Here is a 24,576-nt window from a genome sequence, read left to right as displayed (position 1 = left end):
TATTCGCTGATTCACATACTAGGCCGAAAGGGCCGGACAAACCGTCACTATAAGCGGTTCTTCGTGTAGCAAAAAGAGTAACTGTAACATTTAAAAAAAATACTTGCAGTGCTCCCTAGCAGCTAAACTTCTGGCAGTGGCTTTCTTTCGCTGTATTGTTCTCATGTGAAAAAAATCAGGGTAGGTTACAACTTGTTGAGCTGGTCCATTCTCATGTCAGACGTAGCTGTGAAAATCTGGATAAGAAGGTATTTAACGAGGGTGAAGAAGGCTAGAAATGGGCGATTAACGAAATCACCGAGCGCTGACCGTTATAGATACAAGTAAAATGGCCTATATTGCACCAAGTATTTCTTTCAGAGATATACTTACAGGAACCTTTTTCTATTTTAACCAATACTATCCCCTTTAAGAATACAGTACGCACTGTTTCAAATACCCTGTTTGTGTGTGACTCATTCATATAAACATGACACACACACACACACACACACACAACTTTTTTTGGGTTTTCCACTTTTTCAAAAAACTTTTTTTTGTAATATTCAGTCTTCTGATTGGATTGACTGCGACGCCACAAATTTTTCTTCTTTGTCACTTTCGCCCGATGTCCTCAATTGTTAGTTGTATATTTTCCAATGGCAATCATCTTCTGTAGTTTTTATCCTCCACACTTTCCTCAAGTAGCATAGAAGTTAATTCTTATTCCATGATGACTTCATCAATGTTTATCATCTTGTCCCTTCTCTTTTCAGAAGGAAGATTACGATTTAACACCCTATCGACATCGAGGTCATCGGATATGGTTTCTTATCAGAGTTTTCCAACTGTTCCTCTCTTCGTAGAATCTGTGGAGAGCTTCCTCATTGTTTCATTTATCATTCCCTCTAATTTTCAACATATTTCTGCAACTCCACATCTCAAGCGCCTTGATCCTCTTCTTTTACGGTTTTCCCACAGTCTCTGACTCACTAACTTACAATGCTGTCATCTTTTGGCCGGAAATGCCCTTTCAGCCTGTGCTAATCTGTATGAAAACTACCTCGCGTCTAAATTGCATTTTGAGTCATCCAAAAATAACACATTTGCCGATTACAGATTTAATGCTATTAAAGTATTTTTGCAAGAAGAATTCTGGAATCTCTATAAACTACAGCATGATCTAGAAAGTATATTGGAACACTCTGTGTGAATGTCCAACTTCTGTCGTTCGCCAAGTTATCACTTCAATCGTTTTCTCATCGCCCTGTAGTAGTAGTAGTAGTAGTAGTAGTAATAATAGTAGCTTCATTCATCCGTGGATTATGTCTACGAGGATAATCGACATGAGGTGACCCATATACGGAGTATACAGGTGTTTATACAGTTAAATGTCTACTTTGGCAAGGGCAGTTATGTAGTCGGAAATCACCGTACAGTATGAACCATTTCAGCTTTTGCTGAAAGAGTTTAAAAACACTTTGGAGAACTCAAATCCCATAATAGTTTGTAGATGATCAGAGGTTGCACTCCAGTTAGAAACCCTGACTTCAGCGCTAGTTACCGTATCCTTTGGCCGCCTTAATAACTGATAATAACTATGATATAGCAGGCGAAAATATTTTAGACTCAGTTACTGAATATTTCATTTCTCTACATTGCACCTTACCAAAGAGTGGCAGGATGACATGTATGTCAGCAAGTGACGCGGATTTGTTCTGGCGCGCTGATTCATAATTTTTCTTTAATTAATATAATTATAATTTATCAATTAAGATAACAGATACAAATTTCAAACAGCTCCACATTAGAGACTTCTACAAAGTTTTCAAACAAGAGATAACGGTGTACAATCCGGTGAGCCTTCATATCAAAGATTCAAGAGGCAAACTGATTACCAACAACAAAATGAAATTAGCATACAGACTCACCCAAAACCACATAAAAATATAAAGAAGTTCTGGAAAGATAAGAAGAGCAAGACTGTGCCATAGTATTATTTTCTAAGCGGTCTATTATTGGCCAAATTCTGTAATAAAAAATGCTTTCTTCCTTTCCTAAGGTAAGTAAGTTCGTACGCACGCATGTGTTCTATACGTATATTTTCTGTTGTATGGGCGCTCTACCCAGATAGATTAATAACTGAGCAAAGTCGAACGAACTGATAGTTGAATAATGTGTATGATAAAAAAGAGGGTTGTCGTGATATTTACGGGATATCGCGTGTACGAAAATGAGAATCTGATCGACGTAAGCATTAACATTTAGTGGAAAAGATATATAAATGTGGAGTAAAGAACAGGCGGGTCCAAGTACGAGCATATAGGTTCGCATTTGTGAGCTATAAAGGGCGGAAGAAGGTGGTGTTTTACTGAATTATAGTGAGGAATGATTGATTTCTTGTTGTGAGTACCTAGCCGTCTAACTGCTTTTTGTGACTTTCCTGTTCAGTAAAGTTTTGCACCGCTACAATTGTATATCGGGCATTGCGATCAAATATTGAAATCGACAATTGTTAGTAAATTAAAAGTATTAGCCGCACCAGGATATTCCTTCATTTATTGCTCCGATTGTATCTGTACTTCAAATCCCCGATACCTGGCACCACTTTCCACTTGACAGATCTCAACTACGAAGCGCAAACGGCTGTAGGCGCAAACAATAGTTGGCTATGAAGAGGCGTTGCCATAGCGACTTTCACAAAAAAATTGGATACCGTACTTATGCGTTCGTGCGTTAAGCATACTTCTTTGTACGATTGTGTCATAATTGCAATGACGTTTTCGCCAATACAGGGAAATGAAATTATTTCAGTATTACACCACAAACACAGTTCATTTTTTGTTTTAGTTTCTAACAGAAAATTGTCAAAATGAATACTCGGAAATGCCGAGTTTGCCAGCTAGTAAACTAATGAACGGCTTGCGATATTACAGTTTTAGGTAACACAAAATATAGTTTGTACAATTTCACACGTGCTGATGATGGGCATTTGAATGTTTATATCTGTCTTGTGAGTCAAACTGTGTCGCCGAAGTAAAGATAAGTTGCGGAGGAACATTTTGGTAAGGAAATAAAGTAAAAAATACGGATGCTATTATAGTAGTAAGCAATGATTAATTTCTGTTTAGAGCTAGAAAGCGATCTACATAAACCTGAACTGCTTCAATGGGTCATAATTTCCCTCTAACAACTCGTAGAAACGGAAAAGTTGTTTGTCGCAGTGGCTCTGGGAGAATCAGAAGTACCGTTCGTTGTTGACAAGTTGATTGTAGTTTCTGCCCAAAAGGTCCTTTGACCGGTATGACGTTGCGCTTGATCGGTTCGCATTAGTTCGTTCGTAGCCTCGTCGGTCGCGGTTTCTGAAGTCTGTGAGTGTGTAGTTCGGTCCGCGTGACAATAACGAGCTAATTAATGATCCGATCGCACTCTTTAGCTGGCAGAAACATGCAGTATACACTTTTAGAGCCGGTTTTTCGTTGTGGAAACATACTGCAGTACAGACTCATTGGTCACAACACAACGGACATATCCGGAGAGGATTCCATGTGCGCCATGTTCCAACAAAGGTAACGGTTATACCAATTGTAACGAATCTGGAAACATCTGGTGTCCTGAACAGTAATGGTGGTAAACACAGACCATCACTGAGTGCAGAAGTTATTGATAATGTACGAAGACGCTTGGGTAACCCTCCAAGAAAATCGTTGCAACGACTGAGCCAGGTTGGTTGGTTGGTTGGTTGGTTGATTTGGGTGAGGGGATCAAATAGCGAGGTCATCGCTCCCAGAGTTTTACGGAAAGAAATCGGCCGTGTCCTTTCAAAGGAACCATCCTCGCATTTGCCTGAAGTGCTTTAGGGAAAACACAGAAAACCTGAATCACGATGGTCGGACGCGCGTTTGAACCGTCATCCTCCCGAATGCGAGTCCAGGTGCTAACCACTACGCCATCTCGTTCTGTGATTTAGCTTGGGGACAGGCATTTGATATGGCTCATAACGGACAGCTGCGAAGATGCAAGCGTCGCAAGAAACTGATCTTGAGAAAATAATGCATTACTGTTCATGGTCTCAGAGATTTCTTGTCCAACGACCACACATTCTCTGCATAATTTGGGCTACATATGAGGCATGGCTCGAGTGGCGGGGCGGTTCTAGGTGCCACAATCTGGAACCACGCCACCGCTACGGCTGCAGGTTCGAATCCTGCCTCGGGCATGGATGTTTGTGATGTCCTTAGGTTAGTTAGGTTTAAGTAGTTCTAAGTTCTAGGGGATTGATGACCTCAGAAGCTAAGTCCCATAGTGCTCAGAGCCATTTGAACCATTTTTTGAGGCATGGTTCCGTCTGTCAGTTTACATCAACACATAGTGGGCTGGTCTAAGCCCTCATATCATCTACGAAACATCACTGCATGATGAAAAGGTAAGAGTGTCGTGTGCGATGTCAGCTTTGAGGAGTGTTGGCCCCATTTTCTTTGATACGACTGTAGACACTTCAGTTTAAGCGGGCATCTTCAATATACTTGTCGAGCAGCTGAGTCAGATGGCTCTGAACACTATGGGACTTAACTTCTGAGGTCATCAGTCCCCTAGAACTTAGTACTTAAACCTAACTAACCTACGGACATCACAGACATCCACGCCAGAGGCAGGATTCGAACCTGCGACCGTAGCCGTTGCGCGGTTCCAGACTGTAGCGCCCAGAACCGCTCTCAAGCAGCTGGACGAAGTCGAAATTCCAGAAGGTTATTTCTAACAAAATGGAGCAACGTGTCACACCTCTAATGCTTTCCTGCAACTCGTAACCAGTTTCTTTTGTGACGGAATTATCCCAAAAAATTATGCCCTGATCACCTGACCTCAACTCCTCGCCCCATCCGGAATTTTTCTTGTATGGGTATCTTAAAGAATGAGTGTACAAGAACAGACGACGGATAACTGAAGAACTCCGCGAGAGCCATTACACACAAAATTAGCAACACTGGTGAGGATAAACTTCATAGAACGTCGCGGAATATGGTGAAACGACTACAGTTATGCATCGATACAGGTGGAAGGCACTTCCAGAATTTGCTGTGAGGACTTTGTATTTATGTATGTGATCTCCCAGTTGTGTATTATCGTCTCCCAAAATTGCAAATGAGCCCCATTATTGGTTCAGATGTTATGACATATTAAAGTAGTTCAGGTTTATACGGACTGGAATGTGCTTTGTGTTGTGGTTTGGTCTGTATGACTGCACGTCGTGACAGCGCTGCTGCTGGAGCGCACCAGCTGCTGTACTTACAGAGGTTCACCGTTGGTTGGCAGATCCTGCGGCTTGGGCCGGTCTTCGCCACTCTTCACCGCCAAGCTGGAACAAGCGACGTTCACGTTAGCTCTGTCCCAGTACAACATGAGTCTCTCTCTCTCTCTCTCTCTCCTCACACACACACACACACACACGAACACACGTACACACAAGCTGAAACTAATATTACACTACCGGCCATTAAAATTGCTACATCACGAAGATGACGTACTACAGACGGAAGAAGATGCTGTGATATGCAAATGATTAGTTTTTCAGAGTATTCACACAAAGGTGACGCCGGTGGCGACACCTACAACGTGCTGACATGAGGAAAGTTTCCAACCGATTTCTCATACACAAACAGCAGTTGACCGGCGTTGCCTGGTGAAACGTTGTTGTGATGCCTTGTGTAAGGAGGAGAAATGCGTACCATCACGTTTCCGACTTTGATAAAGGTCGGATTGTAGCCTATCGCGATTGTGGTTTATCGTATCGCGACATTGCTGCTCACGTTGGTCGAGATCCAATGACTGAGCAGAATATTGAATTGGTGGGTTCAGGAGGGTAATACTGAACGCCGTGGTGGATCCCAACGGCCTCGTATCACTAGCAGTCGAGATGACAGGCATCTTATCCGCATGGCTGTAACGGATCGTGCAGCTACGTCTCGATCCCTGAGTCAACAGATGGGGACGTTTGAAAGACAACAACCATCTGCACGAACAGTTTGACGACGTTTGCAGCAGCATGGACTATCAGCTCGGTCATAATGGCTGCGGTTACCCTTCACGCTGCATCACAGACAGGAGTGCCTGCGATGGTGTACTCAACGACGAACCTGGGTGCACGAATGGCAAAACGTCATTTTTTCGGATGAATCCAAGTTCTATTTACAGCATCATGATGGTCGCATCCGTGTTTGATGACATCGCGGTGAACGCACATTGGAACCGTGTATACGTCATCGCCATACTGGCGTATCACCCAGCGTGATGGTACGGGGTGCCATTGGTTACACGTCTCGGTCACCTCTTGTTCGCATGGACGGCAATTTGAACAGTGGACGTTACATTTCAGATGTGTTACGACCCGTGGCTATACCCTTCATTCGATTCCTGCGAAACCCTACATTTCAGCAGGACAATGCACGACCACATGTTGTAGTTCCTGTACGGGCCTTTCTGGATACAGAAAATGTTCGACTGCTGCCCTGGCCGGCACGTTCTCCAGATCTCTCACTAATTGAAAACGTCTGGTCAATGGTGGGCGAGCAACTGGCTCGTCACAATACGCCAGTCACTACTGTTAATGAACTGTGGTATCGTGTTGAAGCTGCATGAGCACCTGTACCTGTACACGCCATCCAAGCTCTCTTTGACTCAATGCCCCGGCGTATCAAGGCCGTTATTACGGCCAGAGGTGGTTGTTCTGGGTACTGATTTCTCAGGATCTATGCACCCAAATTGCGTGAAAATGTAATCACATGTCAGTTCTTGTATAATATATTTGTCCAATGAATACTCGTTTATCATCTGCATTTCTTCTTGGTGTAGCAATTTTAATGGCCAGTAGTGTAAATTGTAATTAACCCAGACGTGGTTGCCGAACATGTTGTAGAAAGAAGAACTTTTATGGAAACCGAATCACAGAGCTACTGAAAAATTTATCCCGATTTTAGACCAGTATTAATAGTCATCGTACTCAGATCTACCAACTCTTATGTAATGGAAATAATTGAAGCCCCTATGGCCGAAGGCGAAATGGAAGGCACGTACTGCACAATGTTGTAAATTAGTCGATTGGTCTCAACTTTATAAGCAATATGTCCGATATGGGCACCCGAACGCAACAGTCACATGAATGGTCAGGATAAAAACGAAGTAAGTCTATTTTAATGAAACTTCAGAAAACGCGATTTTAATTTCTGAACTGTGATTACAGCAATATTTAAGTACATAAAATAGTTTTTATTTCATAAATTAAACATTTTGGGTGTATCGAATGTGGAGATAGCGTTATTGGCAACCAGCTTGTCCCCAGAAATAAGTAATTTCCCAAAATGGAGCCAACGTCACTCTGTGAGGGGAAAGAAACGGGTAAATCAAGTGAAACAGACGCAATAATTCCACGAATAGTCACGACTAAACGAATTTCTGGCTGTGGTAACACAGCGACAGTACGCGTATGTAGCTATGGGGTAGCTGATTGTAGAACTTCAGAGCACCAGGATGACAAAACTTTGTCAAGCTTTAAAAATCTTAATATTTTTACCCTGGAAATTGTTCAATTTACATTAGAGCGAAAAGAAGCTAACTGCGCCCTATACAAGTAAAGAATTCTGAAGTTAAACATACCATTATAGGTAGGTATGTGCAGTTCAAGCAGCCATCGATTGGTCGACATTGTCGTAGTGTCCTTATGCATCCGGTTTGAATTTCTCTGCGATAAGTCAGCTGATATTACGGCAATGGCTGGATTCAGATGATATTATCTTAATAGGCTGAATAGGCTTTGAGTTTAACAGTATTTTCTAGTTTAACACAATTTTTGATCAACAGTCAAACGGGATGGCTTACATCTGGATGCTTCGATCATTTCCTTCAAATCTTCGGGTGTTTCCATCAGTGCCTTTGGGTTCAATTATCCACTACCTGCTTCTTTCCCTTACAGAAAAAATTTGATTGTTAATATCTCAGGACTCACTTGTTCTCTTTTTTCCCCTCTCTCAGCAGATCCATGCGTATGATCATTCTGAATCGAGCTGTTGCAGTAAGTTAGTTTCAAAAAAGGACTTACTTGGTATTATCCTCTGACCAAATAGTAAGATATGCGTTGTTGCACTTATTAAATATCTCAGCAGAGAAAGAATTTCCGAAATAGAACGACAACATCTGGATTAATATAATTTGTAATGTAGTAAGATGGTTGGTAGTAATAGTCACAGGAAATTATATTCTTATAGTTTTGTTAATGAACCTCGATATGACATCCATTTGTAGCGTGACACTAGAAACAACACGTAATATCAGCGTCAACTGTTAAGATCCATATTTCCTTTATATGGTCGTGACAAGAAATCAGTGGTGCGTGATTTGGGATTCTAAATGATGGCTCGTCTACCATTTTGCCTCCAAGAAAACTTATCAATAAAGCTGTGTTTTACTGGCGAATGAAATTTTGCTGTTCGATTTCCTATTAGACAATAATTTGGCCCAAGTCCTCTTCTGATTGTGGTAAATCAAACAGATACAATTTATGAGAGATAAAGGGTTGTTTGTCTGCAAAAGAAACGATGAGATTATGTTTATGTAATTTAAGCTAGACTGCAGTTACACTCTGAGCGAATCACAAGCAAACTGGACTATATCATTTATTTACTTTCAAACGCAAATAACGCGGATGTGAAGAATGTGGAAGACCAGCTCATTATTGGAAATAAAGAGGTATAAGTTTTTTGAGCAGTCTTCTACTTTCAGTGCTATAAACTTGTGAAAATCTGCATTTTGATTTGGAGTCGTAGCTGTTATTTGTGTGCAGTGTCATTCTCTTTCATGAGACCTTATGCGGTCTTTATTTCGGAACAAATGGTGCTAACTACGGTGTGTATCTTGCTTACGTGCCATGTACAATCAGCTTCTGCTGATGCGGATAAAGTGCTTCACAAGCAGATCCTGTGCAATAATGAGCGTAAAAGAAGTACAGATAGAGTGTGTTTTAACTGCACAAGAACTATTATCTGGAAATAAGTGGTTAGGCCATAGATTTGTTCACACTTCTTCTATACTCTTGATCCGAGGAACATCCTTCAGATATTTGTACCATTACTTTCCCAACATTACGCAATTTTGACGCGGATTGTGTAGTGACAAACTGTGTAATACGGATGTTTCCTTGCATGGCGGCATAAGGCGGCTGTTGACAAGATGAGACTGTTTGTTCCTGAGGACCAGTCGTACTGATGACCTTTCAAAATCGAGATGAATGACGTACGAGCCGAGATGTACTTACCCCCATTTTTGGAGAAATTGACAAGGGGTTCCGAGTAAGAGAGCGCACATAAGGAAAGAATAGGGGTATGTATCCAGTCTTTTGTTATACTGCAAATGATGTTCATGTCCTGCGCAAAGTGTCATCACTTCTGTCTCTACGCCGTTATTGTTGGAACAGAACCTACGACCAACTTAGAGACAGAAGTGATGAAACTTTCTGCAGGACCTGACCATCATTTTGCAGGACAATGTTCAACCATGTACAGTGCAAGTTGTTACTGATTTGTTTGACTAATGGGGCTGCTAAGTGCTATACCACCTACTGAACTCCCGTGACTTAAGCCCTCGTAAGTTCAACTCGATTTCTAAACTGAAGGAAACAATTCACAGTATTCGCTTCAGAACTGCTACCAATTCGTCGGGCAATAGACCACGCCGCTCCAGCTATCAACACAACTGGCACTGCTAAGAGTATCCTATGACTTCCACATCTCTGGCAACGGGTTATATACAATGCTGGTGACTACTCTGAAGGTCAGGAAAACTTTGAAACACGTATCTATTTTGTACGAACTGTAAATAAATAGTTGCCACTATTAAAGTTCCAACCCTCGTATTAATGACAATGCAAACAATTTTAACGATAATCTCAGACATTTTACTGATTATGCTTTACGTACAGTGAAGTACTATCTGGAAGAAGCTGCACAAATGTTCGGTAATAACTTGATAAGATTTCTGAGTGACTGAATGATTGGCAACTTGCTTTAAATATTCAGAAATGTAAAAATGGTCATCTTACAAAGCGAAAAAGCTCCTATATCATATGACCACAATATCAGTGAGTCACAAATGGAATCAGTCAAATCATATAAATCACACAGGCTCAACCGTAGGTGTAGCAAGTAGGAATTCGGTTCATTGGTATAATACGTACCGTACTAGGAAAAGGCAATCAGTCTAGAAAGGAGACTGCTTACAAAACACATGTGCGACCCATTCTAAAATAATGTTCAGGTGTGTGGGACACATTCGAAAGAGGACACACTGGAAGTATACAAGGAAGGGCATCACAAATAGTCACGGGTTTGTTTGACAAATGAGTGAGCGACACGGAGATGCTGAAAGAACTGAACTGGCAGACGCTTGAAAATAGACGCAAGATATTATGTAAAAGCCTAGTTAAAGAGTTCCATGGACAAGCTTTAGACGACGAATCTAGGAATGTGCTAAAAGTATTACATATTGCTCGCTTAGGCATCGTGAAGACAAGATTAGACTAATCTTAGACACTTCTCGAGCTACATACGCGAATGGAATGTGTAGTAGCCCTAACAGCTAGTACGTTGGCAGGTACCCTCTGCCATACACTTTACAGCGGTTTTCAGAATACGGATGTAGATGTAGATGCAGATGTAAGTGACATAAGCTGGATATGTGATAACTGAAGAAACACGTCGACTCTCTTCCACTTCGTATTGAGACTTATTCAAGGTTCGACACGGTATGTGATGCCTCCTGGGACGGAATGATCTTTTATCGGTGTCTTACATTCTTCATCTTTTTCATGTGACTTTGTCTCGCATCTACAACTACATCTACATCTACATGGTTACTCTGCAATTCACACTTAAGTCCCTGGCAGAGGGTTCATCGAACCATTTTCATACTACATCTCTACCATTCCGCTCTCGAATAGTGTGTGGGAAAAAGGAACATCTAAATCTTTCCGTTCACGCTCTGTTTTCCCTTATACAATTATGATGATAGTCGGGTGTCAACAAAATATTTCCGTATTCGGAAGAGAAAGTTGGTGATTGAAATTTCGTAAACTGATTTCGCCGCAAAGAAAACCACCTTTGTTTCAGTGACTGCCACCCCAAATCGCGTGTAATATCAGTGATACTCTCACCCCTATTGCGCGATAACACGAAACGAGCTACCCTTCTTTGCACTTTTTCGATGTCTTCCGGCAATTCTACCTGGTAAGAATCCCACACCCTGCAGCAATATTCCAGCAGAGAACGGACAAGTGTAATGTAGGCTGTCTCTTTAGTGGGTTTGTCGCATCTTCTAAATGTTCTGCCAACAAAGCGCAATCTCTGTTTCGCCTTCCCCACAATATTATCTATGTGGTCTTTCCAATTTAAGTTTCTCGTAGTTGTAATTCCTAGGTATTTAGTCGAATTGACAGCCCTTAGATTTGTGCGATTTATCGTATACCCAAAATTTCTCGGATTTCTTTTAGTACCCATGTGGATGTCCTCCCGCCTTTCTTTGTTTAGTGCCTATTGCTACTTTTCGCAACATACAGTAATTATCTCTAGATCATTTTGTAACTGTAATTGACCGTCTGATGATTTTACTAGACGGTAAATTATAGCGTCATCTGGAAACAGTCTAAGGGGGCTGCTTAGATTGTCACCTAGATCATTTATGTAAATCAGGAACATCAGAGGGCCTATGACACTACCTTGCGGAACGACAGATATCAATTCTGTTCTGCTCGATAATTTACCGTCCATCACTCCGAACTGTGACCTCTCTGAGAGGAAATCACGAATCCAGTCACGCAACTGAGACGATACTCCATATGCACGCAATTTGATTAACAGTCGCTTGTGAGGAACGGTATCAAAAGCCTTCTAAAAATCTAGGAATATGGAATATAACAGAGATCCCTTGTCAACAGCACTCATTACTTCATGAGAAAAAACAGCTAGTTGTGTTGCACAAGAACGATATTTTCTGAATCCGTGTTGGTTATGTATCAATAAGTCATTTTCTTCAAGGTGAATTATAATGTTCGAGTACAGTATATCCTCCAAAATCCTACTGCAAATTGAGGTCAGTGATATGGGACTGTAATTCTGTGGGTTACTCCTATTTCCTTTCTTGAATATTGGTGTGACCTGTGCTATTTTCCAGTCTTTAGGAACAGACCCTTCGTCAAGTGAGCGGTGGTATATGATTGCTAGGAAAGGCGCTATTGTGTCTCCATACTCTGAAAGGAATTAGTATGCCATCTAGACCGGAAGACTTGACTTTCTTAAGTGATTTGAGTTGTTTCGCAACACCTAAGATATCTATTTTTATGACACTCATGCTAACAGCGTTTCTGGATTCAAAAAATGTTCGAATGTGTGTGAAATCTTATGGGAGTTAACTGCTAACGTCATCAGTCCCTAAGCTTACACACTACATAACCTAAATTATCCTGAGGAAAAACACACAGCCATGCCCGAGGGAGGACTCGAACCTCCGCCGGGACCAGCCGCACAGTCCATGACTGCAGCGCCTTAGAACGCTCGGCTATTTCTGGTTTCGAATTCTGGAATATTTACTTCGTCTTCTTTCGTGAAGGAATTACGTAAAACTATATTTAGTAACTCCGCTTTAGTGGCACCATAATCTGTAACATTTCCATTGCTATAGCGATCTATACGTGGTCGCCGTGGTTACTATTGGATTTGGTGTAGTTAACTTAAGGGCTGGCCGGATATCCGTTCGGTTGCCACTCCATTACCCTCTCCCCCTGGGAAGAAGGCGCGTATCCACAGACTGGCTACGCGTAGTGTTATCCATGCGAAAGTTTCCTAAATATTGCGGATTCGGTCTGGGTTTCAAATGGCTCTGAGCACTATGGGACTTAACATCTGTGGTCATCAGTCCCCTAGAACTTAGAACTACTTAAACCTAACGAACCTAAGGACGTCACACACATCAATGCTCGAGGCAGGATTCGAACCTGCGACCGTAGCGGTCACGCGGTTCCAGACTGAAGCGCCTAGAACTGCACGGCCACACAGGCCGGCTGGAAAAGTATCGTTATGCTTAGATTGCTGATGTGATATTGTAATAATATGAAGAATGGCAGCTGGAATCGCAAGAGCGACTATCTCCCTCAAATCCAAAACGGCACGTTTTGCCTCCTCAGTAAACAACGGGAGAAGTTTAAGCCTGGAGACGTGGAATTCTGTGCCGGCGGCAACTGGTTCGCGTTCCCCGGCGACAGGAAACGGTGTCGGTGAGCGATGCGGGCGGCCTTGCCTCGTCCGGCCGGCGCTGCGGTTTCCGCCAAGTTTTAAAGCTGTCACACGTAAATTCTTGAGCTACTGCCAGTGCTAAAAGCGCCCCCCACTAATCTTATTTTATTCGATCAGTTTGCATGTTCGTTCGCCCCACATCCTTTTTAAAAGTCGTGGTATGAGTTACGCTGAGTGTTCGGAAAACATACTAATTGCGGAACATGTTCTGACGCAGCTTCCTCTCAGCATAAATGTTTCCCCAAACAGATGTTCTTTACGACAGAAGGGGTGCAGTACAAATCACAGTTGCGTCGTTAAGTGTAGTCTAGTGATAGCTTTAACCAAATATCAGACTTAGTAGTTAGAGAACGTAATGTATTAGAAACGACTGAGTTTAGTCTTCTTATTAAGTTCGAAACGTAACAATCGAAGCTGATGTGAGGATACGCAGCATAACACAAGTCTTGGCTGCCAGTTCTGTGTTGTAGGATATTTAAAGACGAATGGCCGGAAGAAGTGAAACGAGTCATACACCAATTTACAGAAAATATTGCTTTCAGGAATAACAATTAGTATAAAATATTTTGTTGTTTGTTGTGTTTTAGCATTTGTAATTTAGTAACTGATATAAATACATTAGCAACTAGTAACCTACGTCTACGCTCCGCAAGGCACCTGGCGGTGTATGGCGGCGGGTTCTTCTGCTACCACTAACTGGTACCAAACGGCTCAAATGGTTCAAATGGCTCTGAGCACTACGAGACTTAACATCTGTGGTCATCAGTCCCCTAGAATTTAGAACTACTTAAACCTAACTAACCTAAGGACATAAGACACATCGATGCCCGAGGCAGGATTCGAACCTGCGACCGTAGCAGTCTCGCGGTTCCGGACTGAGAGCCTAGAACCGCTAGACCACCGCGGCCGGCTAACTGCTACCCCCCATGGCTATATATATACAGGGTGTTACAAAAAGGTACGGCCAAACTTTCAGGAAACATTCCTCACACACAAATAAAGAAAAGATGTTATGTGGACGTGTGTCCAGAAACGCTTAATTTCCATGTTAGAGTTCATTTTAGTTTGTTCTTCCACCTACGCCCAATGGAGCACGTTATCATGATTTCATACGGGATACTCTACCTGTGCTGCTAGAACATGTGCCTTTACATGTACGACACAACATGTGGTTCATGCATGATGGAGCTCCTGCACATTTCAGTCGAAGTGTTCGTACGATTCTCAACAACAGATTCGGTGACCGATGGATTGGTAGAGGCGGACCAATTCCATGGCCTCCACGCTCTCATGGCCTCAACCCTCTTGACTATCATTTATGGGGGCATTTGAAAGCTTTTGTCTACGCAACCCCGGTACCAAATGTAGAGACTCTTCGTGCTCGTATTGTGGACGGCTGTGATACAATACGCCATTCTCCAGGACTGCATCAGCGCATCAGGGATTCCATGCGACGGAGGGTGGATGCATGTATCCTCACTAACGGAGGACGTTTTGAACATTTCCTGTAACAAAGTGTTTGAAGTCACGCTGGTACGTTCTGTTGCTGTGTGTTTCCATTCGATGATTAATGTGATTTGAAGAGAAGTAATAAAATGCGCTCTAACATGGAAAGTAAGCGTTTCCGGATACATGTCCACATAACATATTTTCTTTCTGTGTGTGTGAGGAATGTTTCCTGAAAGTATATATAGGGACGGGGGTACCAGTTAGTATATATATATATATATACGAAGATGGTATCTGTTCTTTCGGACATGTCCGAAAGAACAGATACCATCGGTGACCACGCAGCTCGTTAGAATGAAATTACAATGAAGTGAAAACCCTTAGCTGCTTACAGGCGTTGACATATGTCAACGGCGACAGATGAAAATGTGTGCCACGACCGGAACTCGAACCCGGGTTCTCCTGCTTGCATGGCAGACGCTCAATCCATCTGAGCCACCGAGGAAATAGAGGATAGTGCGACTGCAGGGATTTATCTCTGGCACGCCTCCCGCGCTGTCCTCTGTGTGCTCGGTGGCTCGGATGGATAGAGCGTCTGCCATGTAAGCAGGTGATCCCGGGTTCGAGTTCCAGTTGTGGCACACATTTTCATCTGTCCCCGTTGACATATGTCAACGCCTGTAAGCAGCTAAGGGTTTTCATTTCATTGTAACCCCCCATCCCTTCCACGCGAATGCCGCGTGGGAAGAAATGTCGGCAAACTTCTGTGTTAGTTCTAATTTCTCCATTTTTCTCATACTAGTCATTTCGCGAGATGTGTGCCGGCCGGGGGAAAGGGAAGTAATATGTTGTTCGACACTTCCGGGAAAGTACTCTCTCGAAATGTCAACAGTAAACCTCTCCTTGATGCACAGTGCCTCACATGAGGTGTCCGTCACTGGAGCTTTTTGAGCATCTCTGTAATGTCCGCTCTGACCAGACTAATTCGTGACGAAATTCGCTGCTTTTCGTTGGATCTTCTCTGCCTCCTCTATCAGTCCTACCTGGTGAATATGACGACAAAACTAAGACTCCTTCATCACAGTGAAAATAGTCTGGATCGCCAAGACTTAAAAACGCTCAAGTTCGGCCAAATTTTAAGGTTATGCTGACTGTTTTCTTCGATTTTAAGGCGTAGTGCACCACGATCTCCTGCCAGAATTTCGAATGCCTAATAAGGACAAGTACGCCTTCAAAGCCGTTTGCGTGAAGCAATCGGAAAAAACGCGCAACAATTCATGGCTTAGCACTACTATAATGCACCTCCCCACACGTCACTTTTTCTCCAAAAAAAATGCCATAATGATGCCTCACGCATCTTCTTTTTGTTCCCAAAAATACAGACAACCTTAAAGGGCAGCCGTTTTACCAGCGTAGACGAGATTAAAGGCGCATGGCCTATAGGTCTGGAAGCTGTCCCAAAGATGGAGTTGTAGATGTGTTCAGAAATTGGAAAAGCGGTAGCAGAAGTGTATGATATCGAATGGGCCCTGTTTTGAAGGCGGATAACATTGAACCACGTGGATAAATAAAACTCTTTTCAAAAGACTAAAATTTCCAATAATTTCTGAACAAACTTCGTACGAATGTTGACAGCTCAACGGGGAAGTTACGCTGCCATCAGGTTCGAATCGGTTATCTCCGAATAAAGCACGACCATACAAGAAAGCTTAGTGTCCATGGAACGCAAAATGATTTAACTGAAGAAATACTGGGACCTCGCTAAAAGCCTAAACCAAGATGTCGGGACCGGGGCTCGAATTTTACATTTTCTATGTATCAGTCAATTATCTCTACTATATCAAGAGATAAGTAAGTAAGATGGTAAATAACACTGATATCTTTCTGGTCTGAGTGACTCCAGTTAAATGTCTGTAAAATATTATTTCACAGTATTTACGTTAGATTCATATTCAAAAATTCGCACAACTTTTTATCTGTTTCATCTGGAGTTTACAAGGTCATGACAACGTGGTATCGTTGTTCTCTGTTGACGCGGCCCTTTGCAGTGCAGCTCCTCGCGATGTTTTAGCCGGCGGCCAGCGACCTCGAAAGTATGTGATCTGCGTTGTCAAGACTCTCGTTGCGTTTTGTTACAATGATCAAAAAGTAACCGAAATCAAAAGCTTTGTTATGGAGCCTGTAATTGGTGTAAAGAAATTTTTTAGTGTTTCTTATGAACTGATTGATGGTGTGCGTGGTCCGCTTCATACATAGAATGTGCGTGTTACATTCGGTGTGATAGATATTTGACAATCTGCAGACCAGCAATAGACATCCGTGTGAGAAGATTTATTAGAGACAAAATGTATGGGTATTATCTGTGTTTTATTTAAAGAATATTGAATATTTAGCATCCCTACACCTGAAAATAATGGAATGTCATTTAAATCATGATGCTAGTGTTTCGTAGCTCTGGTATATACGCGCTCGTCATCCCCTCCTGTCTTATAGATTTTGTATTCCTGAACATCCTTCCACTGGAATCCTTTTTCCTCCATGTCTCATATCGTTTTGTCCACCCAACGTGTCCTGAGCCTTCGGCGTGCCCTTTTTCCTTGGACATTTATTTCAAAATACCATCTGGTTCGTCTTTTCCTGTCCACAATTACAGTGTGCCCATACCACTGCAGCCCGATTTTTTTTATTATTATTACAATAGAAGTAGAGACTTCGATGCAGACTGCATTCCTGTTCACATCGTTTTTAATCGTCTCCTTCATAGTAGTTTGGTTCATAGTTCTTATGAATCTATTTTTATCGCTTGAAATCTGCTGCAGTCTTTTTTCAGTTGGGTACACGCCTTTAAACCAGAAGTAAGAATTGGCACAAAGTATGTGTGGTACATGGCTGTTTTCGCTTTTTGTGGTATTTTACGATCACATAAAAGATTCCTGACTTGAGATTAAAAACCGCTGCTTATTTCCTGGTTTATTTCCTGGTGTTTGGAAAGTGTGCTTCCCAGGTATTTGAAATAGAAAACTAAAAAGTGGTATTAGATGACAGAAAATATTATTCTAAAATACCGGGGAATTTGGAGTATATCATCACAATCATCTCTGGTTTAACAATTACTACTTATTTTAACCCTGTTCTCTACTCGCAACTGTCAACCAAACCTGCTCATTTACTAGAAGGGTACGTCAAAGAAGTAAAAGTGCTAAAATAATTCAAATTGACAATAATGGTACTTTTTTATTTATTATTGCTTAAATTTTCGATATCAGACACCTGGAATTCAACACGGGTCCTATTTTTACGCGGCTACATATAATTGTAAATAACTTCTGTGTATATTCACTTCAAAATCTATAATTTAAGTGCTTTCAATAATCAGTTAAATTAATTAAAAAGGAAACAGGAAGTTTATAAAGTATTAAATGAAAAGGAAAAACCCTCCAAAACCATTAAACCATGGTACAAAATTTATTAATTTATACTGGCGTCGTAGCAGATGTCCCACTTGGTGTTTCTAATATTGGTCACAGGGAAACATCAGGACTAAGGAAGATACATTCTTCAGGAAGTTCTTGTAGCCGAACTCTGCACCGATGACTCATGCTACCATTACTTGTTTCCAAGTGAGAGATAGCCCGCCCAAAGGCTGGGGTCAGCCTGCTAACTTTCCAGAACCAGACTTCCGCGAAACCCATACCATCCTCAAACAACTGCATACCCACCGCGCTTCAGCCCTGAGAAGAGACAACTGGTGAACTAGCACCATAGCCTGTAGTCCAAGTAGAGTGAATTAATAGAACCAAAGCATCTACCACCCCCCCCCCTCTCTCCCCTTCTCCACACACAGCCCACTTTGTTCGGACACCCACATAAGTTACTTATAAGTTCCCGTCTGTTACGCCAAATCTGCCATAGCTGCAACCTCGTTAGTCACGTACCAACTCCTTCTTGTCGTCCTCTTTGTTGGAATTTCGTAGTTTTCTTTCCAGTGTCATCACTTACTCTTCGCCGCGCGTAGTGGCCGCATGGTTCGAGGCGTCATGGCGCAGATTGAGCGACCCCTCCCACCGGAGGTTCGAGTCTTTCTTCGGGCATGGGTGTGTGTTTTATTCTTAGTATAAGTTAGTTTAGGTAGTGTGTAAGTCTAGGGACCGATGACCTCAGTTGTTTGGTCTCGTAGAAATTCAACACACGTTTGAACTTACTCTTATATTGTGCATACAAGTTTCCTCCCAGATATCTTATTTAATCTCATTCACGAGGGGTCATTTGCCTCTGTCTCTAACAAGGTCACTTAGTGTTCCAATGGTAGTTATTTAAGTCGGCAAATCATCGTAGGTACGATACCCTCGTACAATATGATCTGGTCTACCAACGTCGGCACATTGACACCTATTTGTCGGACGTTTCCGTGTTCTGTTTAAATATTCATGGTTCTGTCAATGGCCTGTCAGGCAGTCATACATCGTACAGCTGTACTGTACCCAGGTCAGTCACACTGGCTGAGATGACGCAGTATGCAGTATGACAACAATATTACTACGAAATTGTTCCAGATATGTAGTGTTTGATCGAGTTTCCAAGAAGCCCGATGCCGATGAATTAATAAACGCTGCAATAAGCGCCAACAGCAATTTCAAGAGAAACACCGCATATAGCGTCATCTCCTTCTGCATGACTTAAATTACAGGCCCATATTGTTAACGTCGATATGCAGCAGGATTTTGTAACATATATTGTGTTCGAATATTATGAATTACCTCGAAGAATAACTGTCTATTGACACACAGCCAACATGGGTTTAGAAAACATCGTTCCTGTGAAACACGACTAGCTCTTTATTCACATGAAGAGTTGAGTGCTATTGACAAGGGATTTCAGATCGATTCCGTATTTCTGGATTTCCGGAAGGCTTTTGACACTGTGCCACCTAAGAGGCTCGTAGTGAAATGGCGTGCTTATGGAATATCGTCTCATTTATGTGACTGGATCTGTGATTTCCTGTCAGAGAGGTCACCGTTCGTAGTAATTGACGTAAAGTCATCGAGTAAAACAGAAGTAATTTCTGGCGTTCCCGAAGGTCGTGTTACAGGCCCTTTGCTGTTCCTTATCTATATAAACGATTTCGGAGACAATCTGAGCAGCCGTCTTCGGTTGTTTGCAGATGACGCTGTCGTTTATCGACTAATAAAGTCACTAGAAGATCAAAACCAACTACAAAACGATTTTGAAAAAATATGTAAATGGTGCGAAAAGTGGTAGTTGACCCTAAATAACGAAAAGTGTGAGGTCATCCGCATGAGTGCTAAAAGGAACTCGTTAAACTTCGGTTACACGATAAATCTGTCGAATCTAAAAGCCATAAATTCCGCTAAATACCTAGGTATTACAATTACGAACAACATAAATTGGAAGGAACACATAGAAAATGTTGTGGGAAAGGCTAACCAAAGACTGCATTTTATTGGCAGGACACTTAGAAAATGTAACAGACCTACTAAGGAGACTATCTACACTACGCTTGTCCGTCCTCTTTTAGAATACTGCTGCGCGGTGTGGGATCCTTACTGGGTAGGACTGACGGAGTACATTGAAAAAGTTCAAAGAAGAGCAGCAAGTTTTGTATTACCGCGAAATATGGGAGAGAGTGTCACAGAAATTATACAGAATTTGGGATGAAAATCATTAAAAGAAAGGCGTTTTTCGTTAGGATGGAACCTTCTCACGAAATTCCAATCACCAACTTTCTCCACCGAATGCGAAAATATATTGTTGACACCGACCTACATAGGGAGAAACCATCACCACGACAAAATAAGGGAAATCAGAGCTCGTACGGAAAGATACAGGTGTTCATTCTTTCCGCGCGCTGTACGAGAGTGGAATAATAGAGAATTGTGAAGGTGGTTCGAAAAAACCCTCTGCCACGCACATAAATGTGAGTTGCAGAGTATCCATGTAGATGTAGATGTAGATGTAGATGTAGCTGTGTCACTGAGTATCGAAAATATGGTGAACGTTTGTGGGACTGAATGATCGCATTTGGAAAGCTATTCGTTTTGTGAACTCTCATGTTCTGTTGTTTATTTTGAGGATGACTGAACTGTATTGAATTCCTATAACAGGACATATCGCAATGCTTCTGAATACCAAAAGTGCCTTTCTTCATACCCAGCCTGCAAGCTGTAATTTTTCCATGACCACCTTCGTTATCGTACAGATGCTTAAGAGTTGACGCTGGGCAGACTAAGCCCTCACGGATTCCCTTCAAGGTACATTTGTGCCTCACGCGTTAGAGACCTCTTCCCTAGCGAGCCGAGCTTTTAGCCTTGGTAGAGCTGAGCCGTAACTGCCGTCAGGACTGCCTCCAGAGCTCCGCAGTCCCGCCGAGCTACCTGTTTGATGTCGGCTGCGCCAACAAACAGCCTTTGCCAGATCGGCCCTCAACATTTATTTTGCTGGACGGAGCAGCTTGCTTCGCTGGCGTAAATTGAAGAACTAGGTTAAGCATCGGAATGCCCACTCGCCCTTCGAGTCGGCAACATGCTGCTTCACCATGACCCAATGCACCAACAGCACATTTGTCGCTCCGCTTGCAGCGAAGCCCGATTGGATTCTGGATACTTCAGGCCCGCTCACCTCTACCTTGTCTCATTCTCTGTACAAAACGCACATATACTAAACACTGTAATCCACACATTCCTTTTCGTGAAACACTGCGGAGTAACAGCAGCACAGTTCTTCCCTTTTCAGTGTTCTTTACCCAGGCAGTCCCGGGTCGGGACTAGTATAGCGTCTCTCTAGTTTTCGCGGAGAACCAAGCATACCCGTAAGCAGACTATTATTACGACGATATCACCACTCCCAAAGGCATCTTAAAGCTACTATCAGCCCTTCCCCCCACTCCCTACTCCTGTGGAAGGAATCCCCATACTCTTCCTATCTTCTTCTAATGTAGTGGGATAGGCAAATGTAACACGGTTTTCCAAAGTGTTTGCGCATCATGTATCTCAGGCGAAGCTTTCGTACGAGCTATTTATACCTAGGTGGATGTAGGAAACCACCTAAAAGACAAGTGGAGACTGTCGGCATCCTGGTCGCTGTCGTTAATCCACGAGGCAGATTCGATTCGGTGCCGGCGCGCCTCCACTTCTCAAGCAAGCTAGCACTTTAAAGCGCTCAGCTATCCGTGTGGGTCAGCGGTAAAGTTACTCTGTCAAGACACAAAGGAATTAAAGAGATTATCTGCCAGTCGGCATTCATTTATATCAATGGGGCGTTTGGAAATTTGTACCTGACTGGGCGGGATTCGAACCCTGGTCTCGTGCTTACTAGGGAGATGCATTGAACAGTATGCCATCCGGACACAGACCCAAATTTTCAACTTATACAACACGCTACTGATGTAGAGCCGCTGCTCATTATCCTTATTAATCGCGACATCTTGTCGATTTCTAAGAGTTAGAGATTGGTGTGCAATCACACTGAGGGGTTACTAACACATGTTTACTGAAAACGTTTCTCTTCTATGTTATCGAATATTCACATTTGTGTCAGTTTCAAATGGTTCAAATGGCTCTAAGCGCTATGTGTCTTAAAATCTGAGGTTATCAGTCCCCTAGACTTACAACTACTTAAACCTAACTAACCTAAGGACATCACACACATCCGTGCCTGAGGCAGGAGTCGAACCAGCGGCCGTAGCAGCAGCGCGGTTCCGGACCGAAGCGGCTAGAACTGCTCGGTCACAGCGGCCGGCTCTGTGTTAGGTTTCCCGATTAATTTTGGTACACCCTTGGTATGTTACCCGGGGTCTTTCGTAGCATCTACATCTAGATTAGTTTCTGCAAGCCACCTTCCGGTATGTGTACCACTGTCACCTCCCACCTTTGCTGTTCCAGTTGCGAAGAGTTCGCGGGAAGAACGATTGCGGGTAAGTCTTCGTGCGGTGACTAACCTCTCTAATTATATCTTTAAGGCCTTTTCGCGAGATGTACATGGGAGGAAGCAATATATTTGTTGGCTCTTCTAGGTACTTAAGCAGTGAAACACACCGTGCTGGTGCAGAACGTCTTCTTGCAGCGTCTAACTTTGTAGTTGGTTGATCATCTCTGTGACGCTTTAGTGCTTACTAAACGAACTTCTAACAAAACATGCTGCTCTTCGTTGGATCTTCTCTATTTCCTCTATCAATCGTGTCTGGTACGGATTCCATACTGACGAGCAATATTCAAGTATTAGTCCAACGAAGGTTTTGTGAGCTACCTCCTTCGTTGATGGACTGCATTTCCCGAGTATTGTTCCAATGAGTCTCAGTGTGGCAACTGCCTATCCTGCGATTAATTTTATGCGGCCGTTTCACTTCAGAACGCTCAGTTCGCATGGTCGTAGATATTTTATGGAAGAAACTGCTTCCAGTGACTGGTCTGCAAACGTGAAGTCGTAGAGTAATGGGTCTTCCTGCCTACGTATACGCAATACGCTACATTTGTTTATTCTGAAGGTCACTTTCTACTCTCTGCGCCAAGCGTCTATCCTATGCATGTTTTCCTGCATTTCGTTACAATTTTCTAGAGTAGCAATTTCTCTTTGTACAACACCATCATCTACGAAGAACTTCATGGAACTTTCAATGTTGTCTATTATGTAATTACACCTACTGAATAAAGACCTGCTACACTCCCGTGGGGGACGCCCGAAATCACCTTTTCGTCTGAAGACTTACGTTCATTGAGAATGACATGCTGTGTTCTGTTTTCTAGAAACTCTTCACTCCAATCACACATTTGGTGTGATATTTCGTATGTTTGTATCTTATTCGTTAGGCGGCAGTGCAGAACTGTATCGAAAGCCTTCTTGAAGGAACACAGCGTCTCTCTGGGAGCCGGTATGTACCGTCTTCTCGGTCTCGCCGATGAACAGAGCGATTTCGGTTCCATGCGACCGTCGTTTGCCTAGAGAGGAGATTTCTGGTCTCTAGAAATGTCGTAATACGTGACCAGAGAACATGTCCCACAAGAAAGTGTAATTTGGTGCAACTTCTTGCTTGTTTCCGTGACTTCAGCTCTTTTCGACAGCATTGGGGACTGATCGAGACTAAATCGCGTAGACACCGCTCTAATGCACACCGTTCTAATGCACACCGGAACGGTACTTGCGCAGTACGACTTAGTGTTTCATTTGTCATGTTCCTAGCGGGCCGGAGTGGCCGAGCGGTTCTAGGCGCTTCAGTCTGGAACCGCGCTACCGATACTGCCGCAGGTTCTAATCCTGCCTGGGGTATGGATGTGTGTGATGTCCTTAGGTTAGTTAGGTTTAACTAGTTCTAAGTTCTAGGGGACTGATGACCTCAGATGTTAAGTCCCATAGTGCTCAGAGCCATTTTTTTCATGTTCCTAACACAATAACATCTACCGTACATTACTAGCCTTTGTGATTAAAATGATAGCCAGCTCATCTACCCCATACGCTTCGTCTTCCTTGTCCACCTTCCCCGCTCTTGTTACCAAATATCGCACAAAGCTAATTTGGGATCGCTCAGTCAGATGGGTGCAAAAATTCTCATATTTTGTATGTAATGAGAAAAGAAAATCGACACTTTCCGTCGGCGCGTGGCGTTGCTTGAAATACGTGATGATCAATATCTGTTTCGACTCACTCTAAATATTGTACTAATGACAGATTGTCTTTGTAACGTACGACGGAAAGTAATGAAAGTTACTGTGGCGGGTGGTTGGGCCGCGCTATACCAATCTGCAATACAGGGGAGACGATATGCTGAACACCAATAAAATACTGTAACAAAACGTGCATATTCATC

General features: G+C 42.6%; 1 protein-coding gene across 2 annotated transcripts in view; it reads right to left on the bottom strand.

Annotated features, from left to right (window-relative positions):
- The window catches only part of LOC124798160 (regulator of G-protein signaling 20), a 512,660-nt gene that overhangs the window by 84,581 nt on the left and 403,503 nt on the right, over positions 1-24,576 (bottom strand). For both annotated transcript variants that reach the window (XM_047261443.1, XM_047261441.1), the window contains one exon: positions 5,270-5,335. In XM_047261443.1, the coding sequence (XP_047117399.1) occupies positions 5,270-5,335 (66 nt within the window). The remainder of the gene's footprint in view (positions 1-5,269; positions 5,336-24,576) is intronic.

Source organism: Schistocerca piceifrons, chromosome 5 (assembly GCF_021461385.2).
Source record: "Schistocerca piceifrons isolate TAMUIC-IGC-003096 chromosome 5, iqSchPice1.1, whole genome shotgun sequence".
Classification (NCBI taxonomy): domain Eukaryota; kingdom Metazoa; phylum Arthropoda; class Insecta; order Orthoptera; family Acrididae; genus Schistocerca; species Schistocerca piceifrons.
Note: the sequence above shows the minus strand (reverse complement) of the source record. Positions and strands in the feature narration are given on the sequence as shown.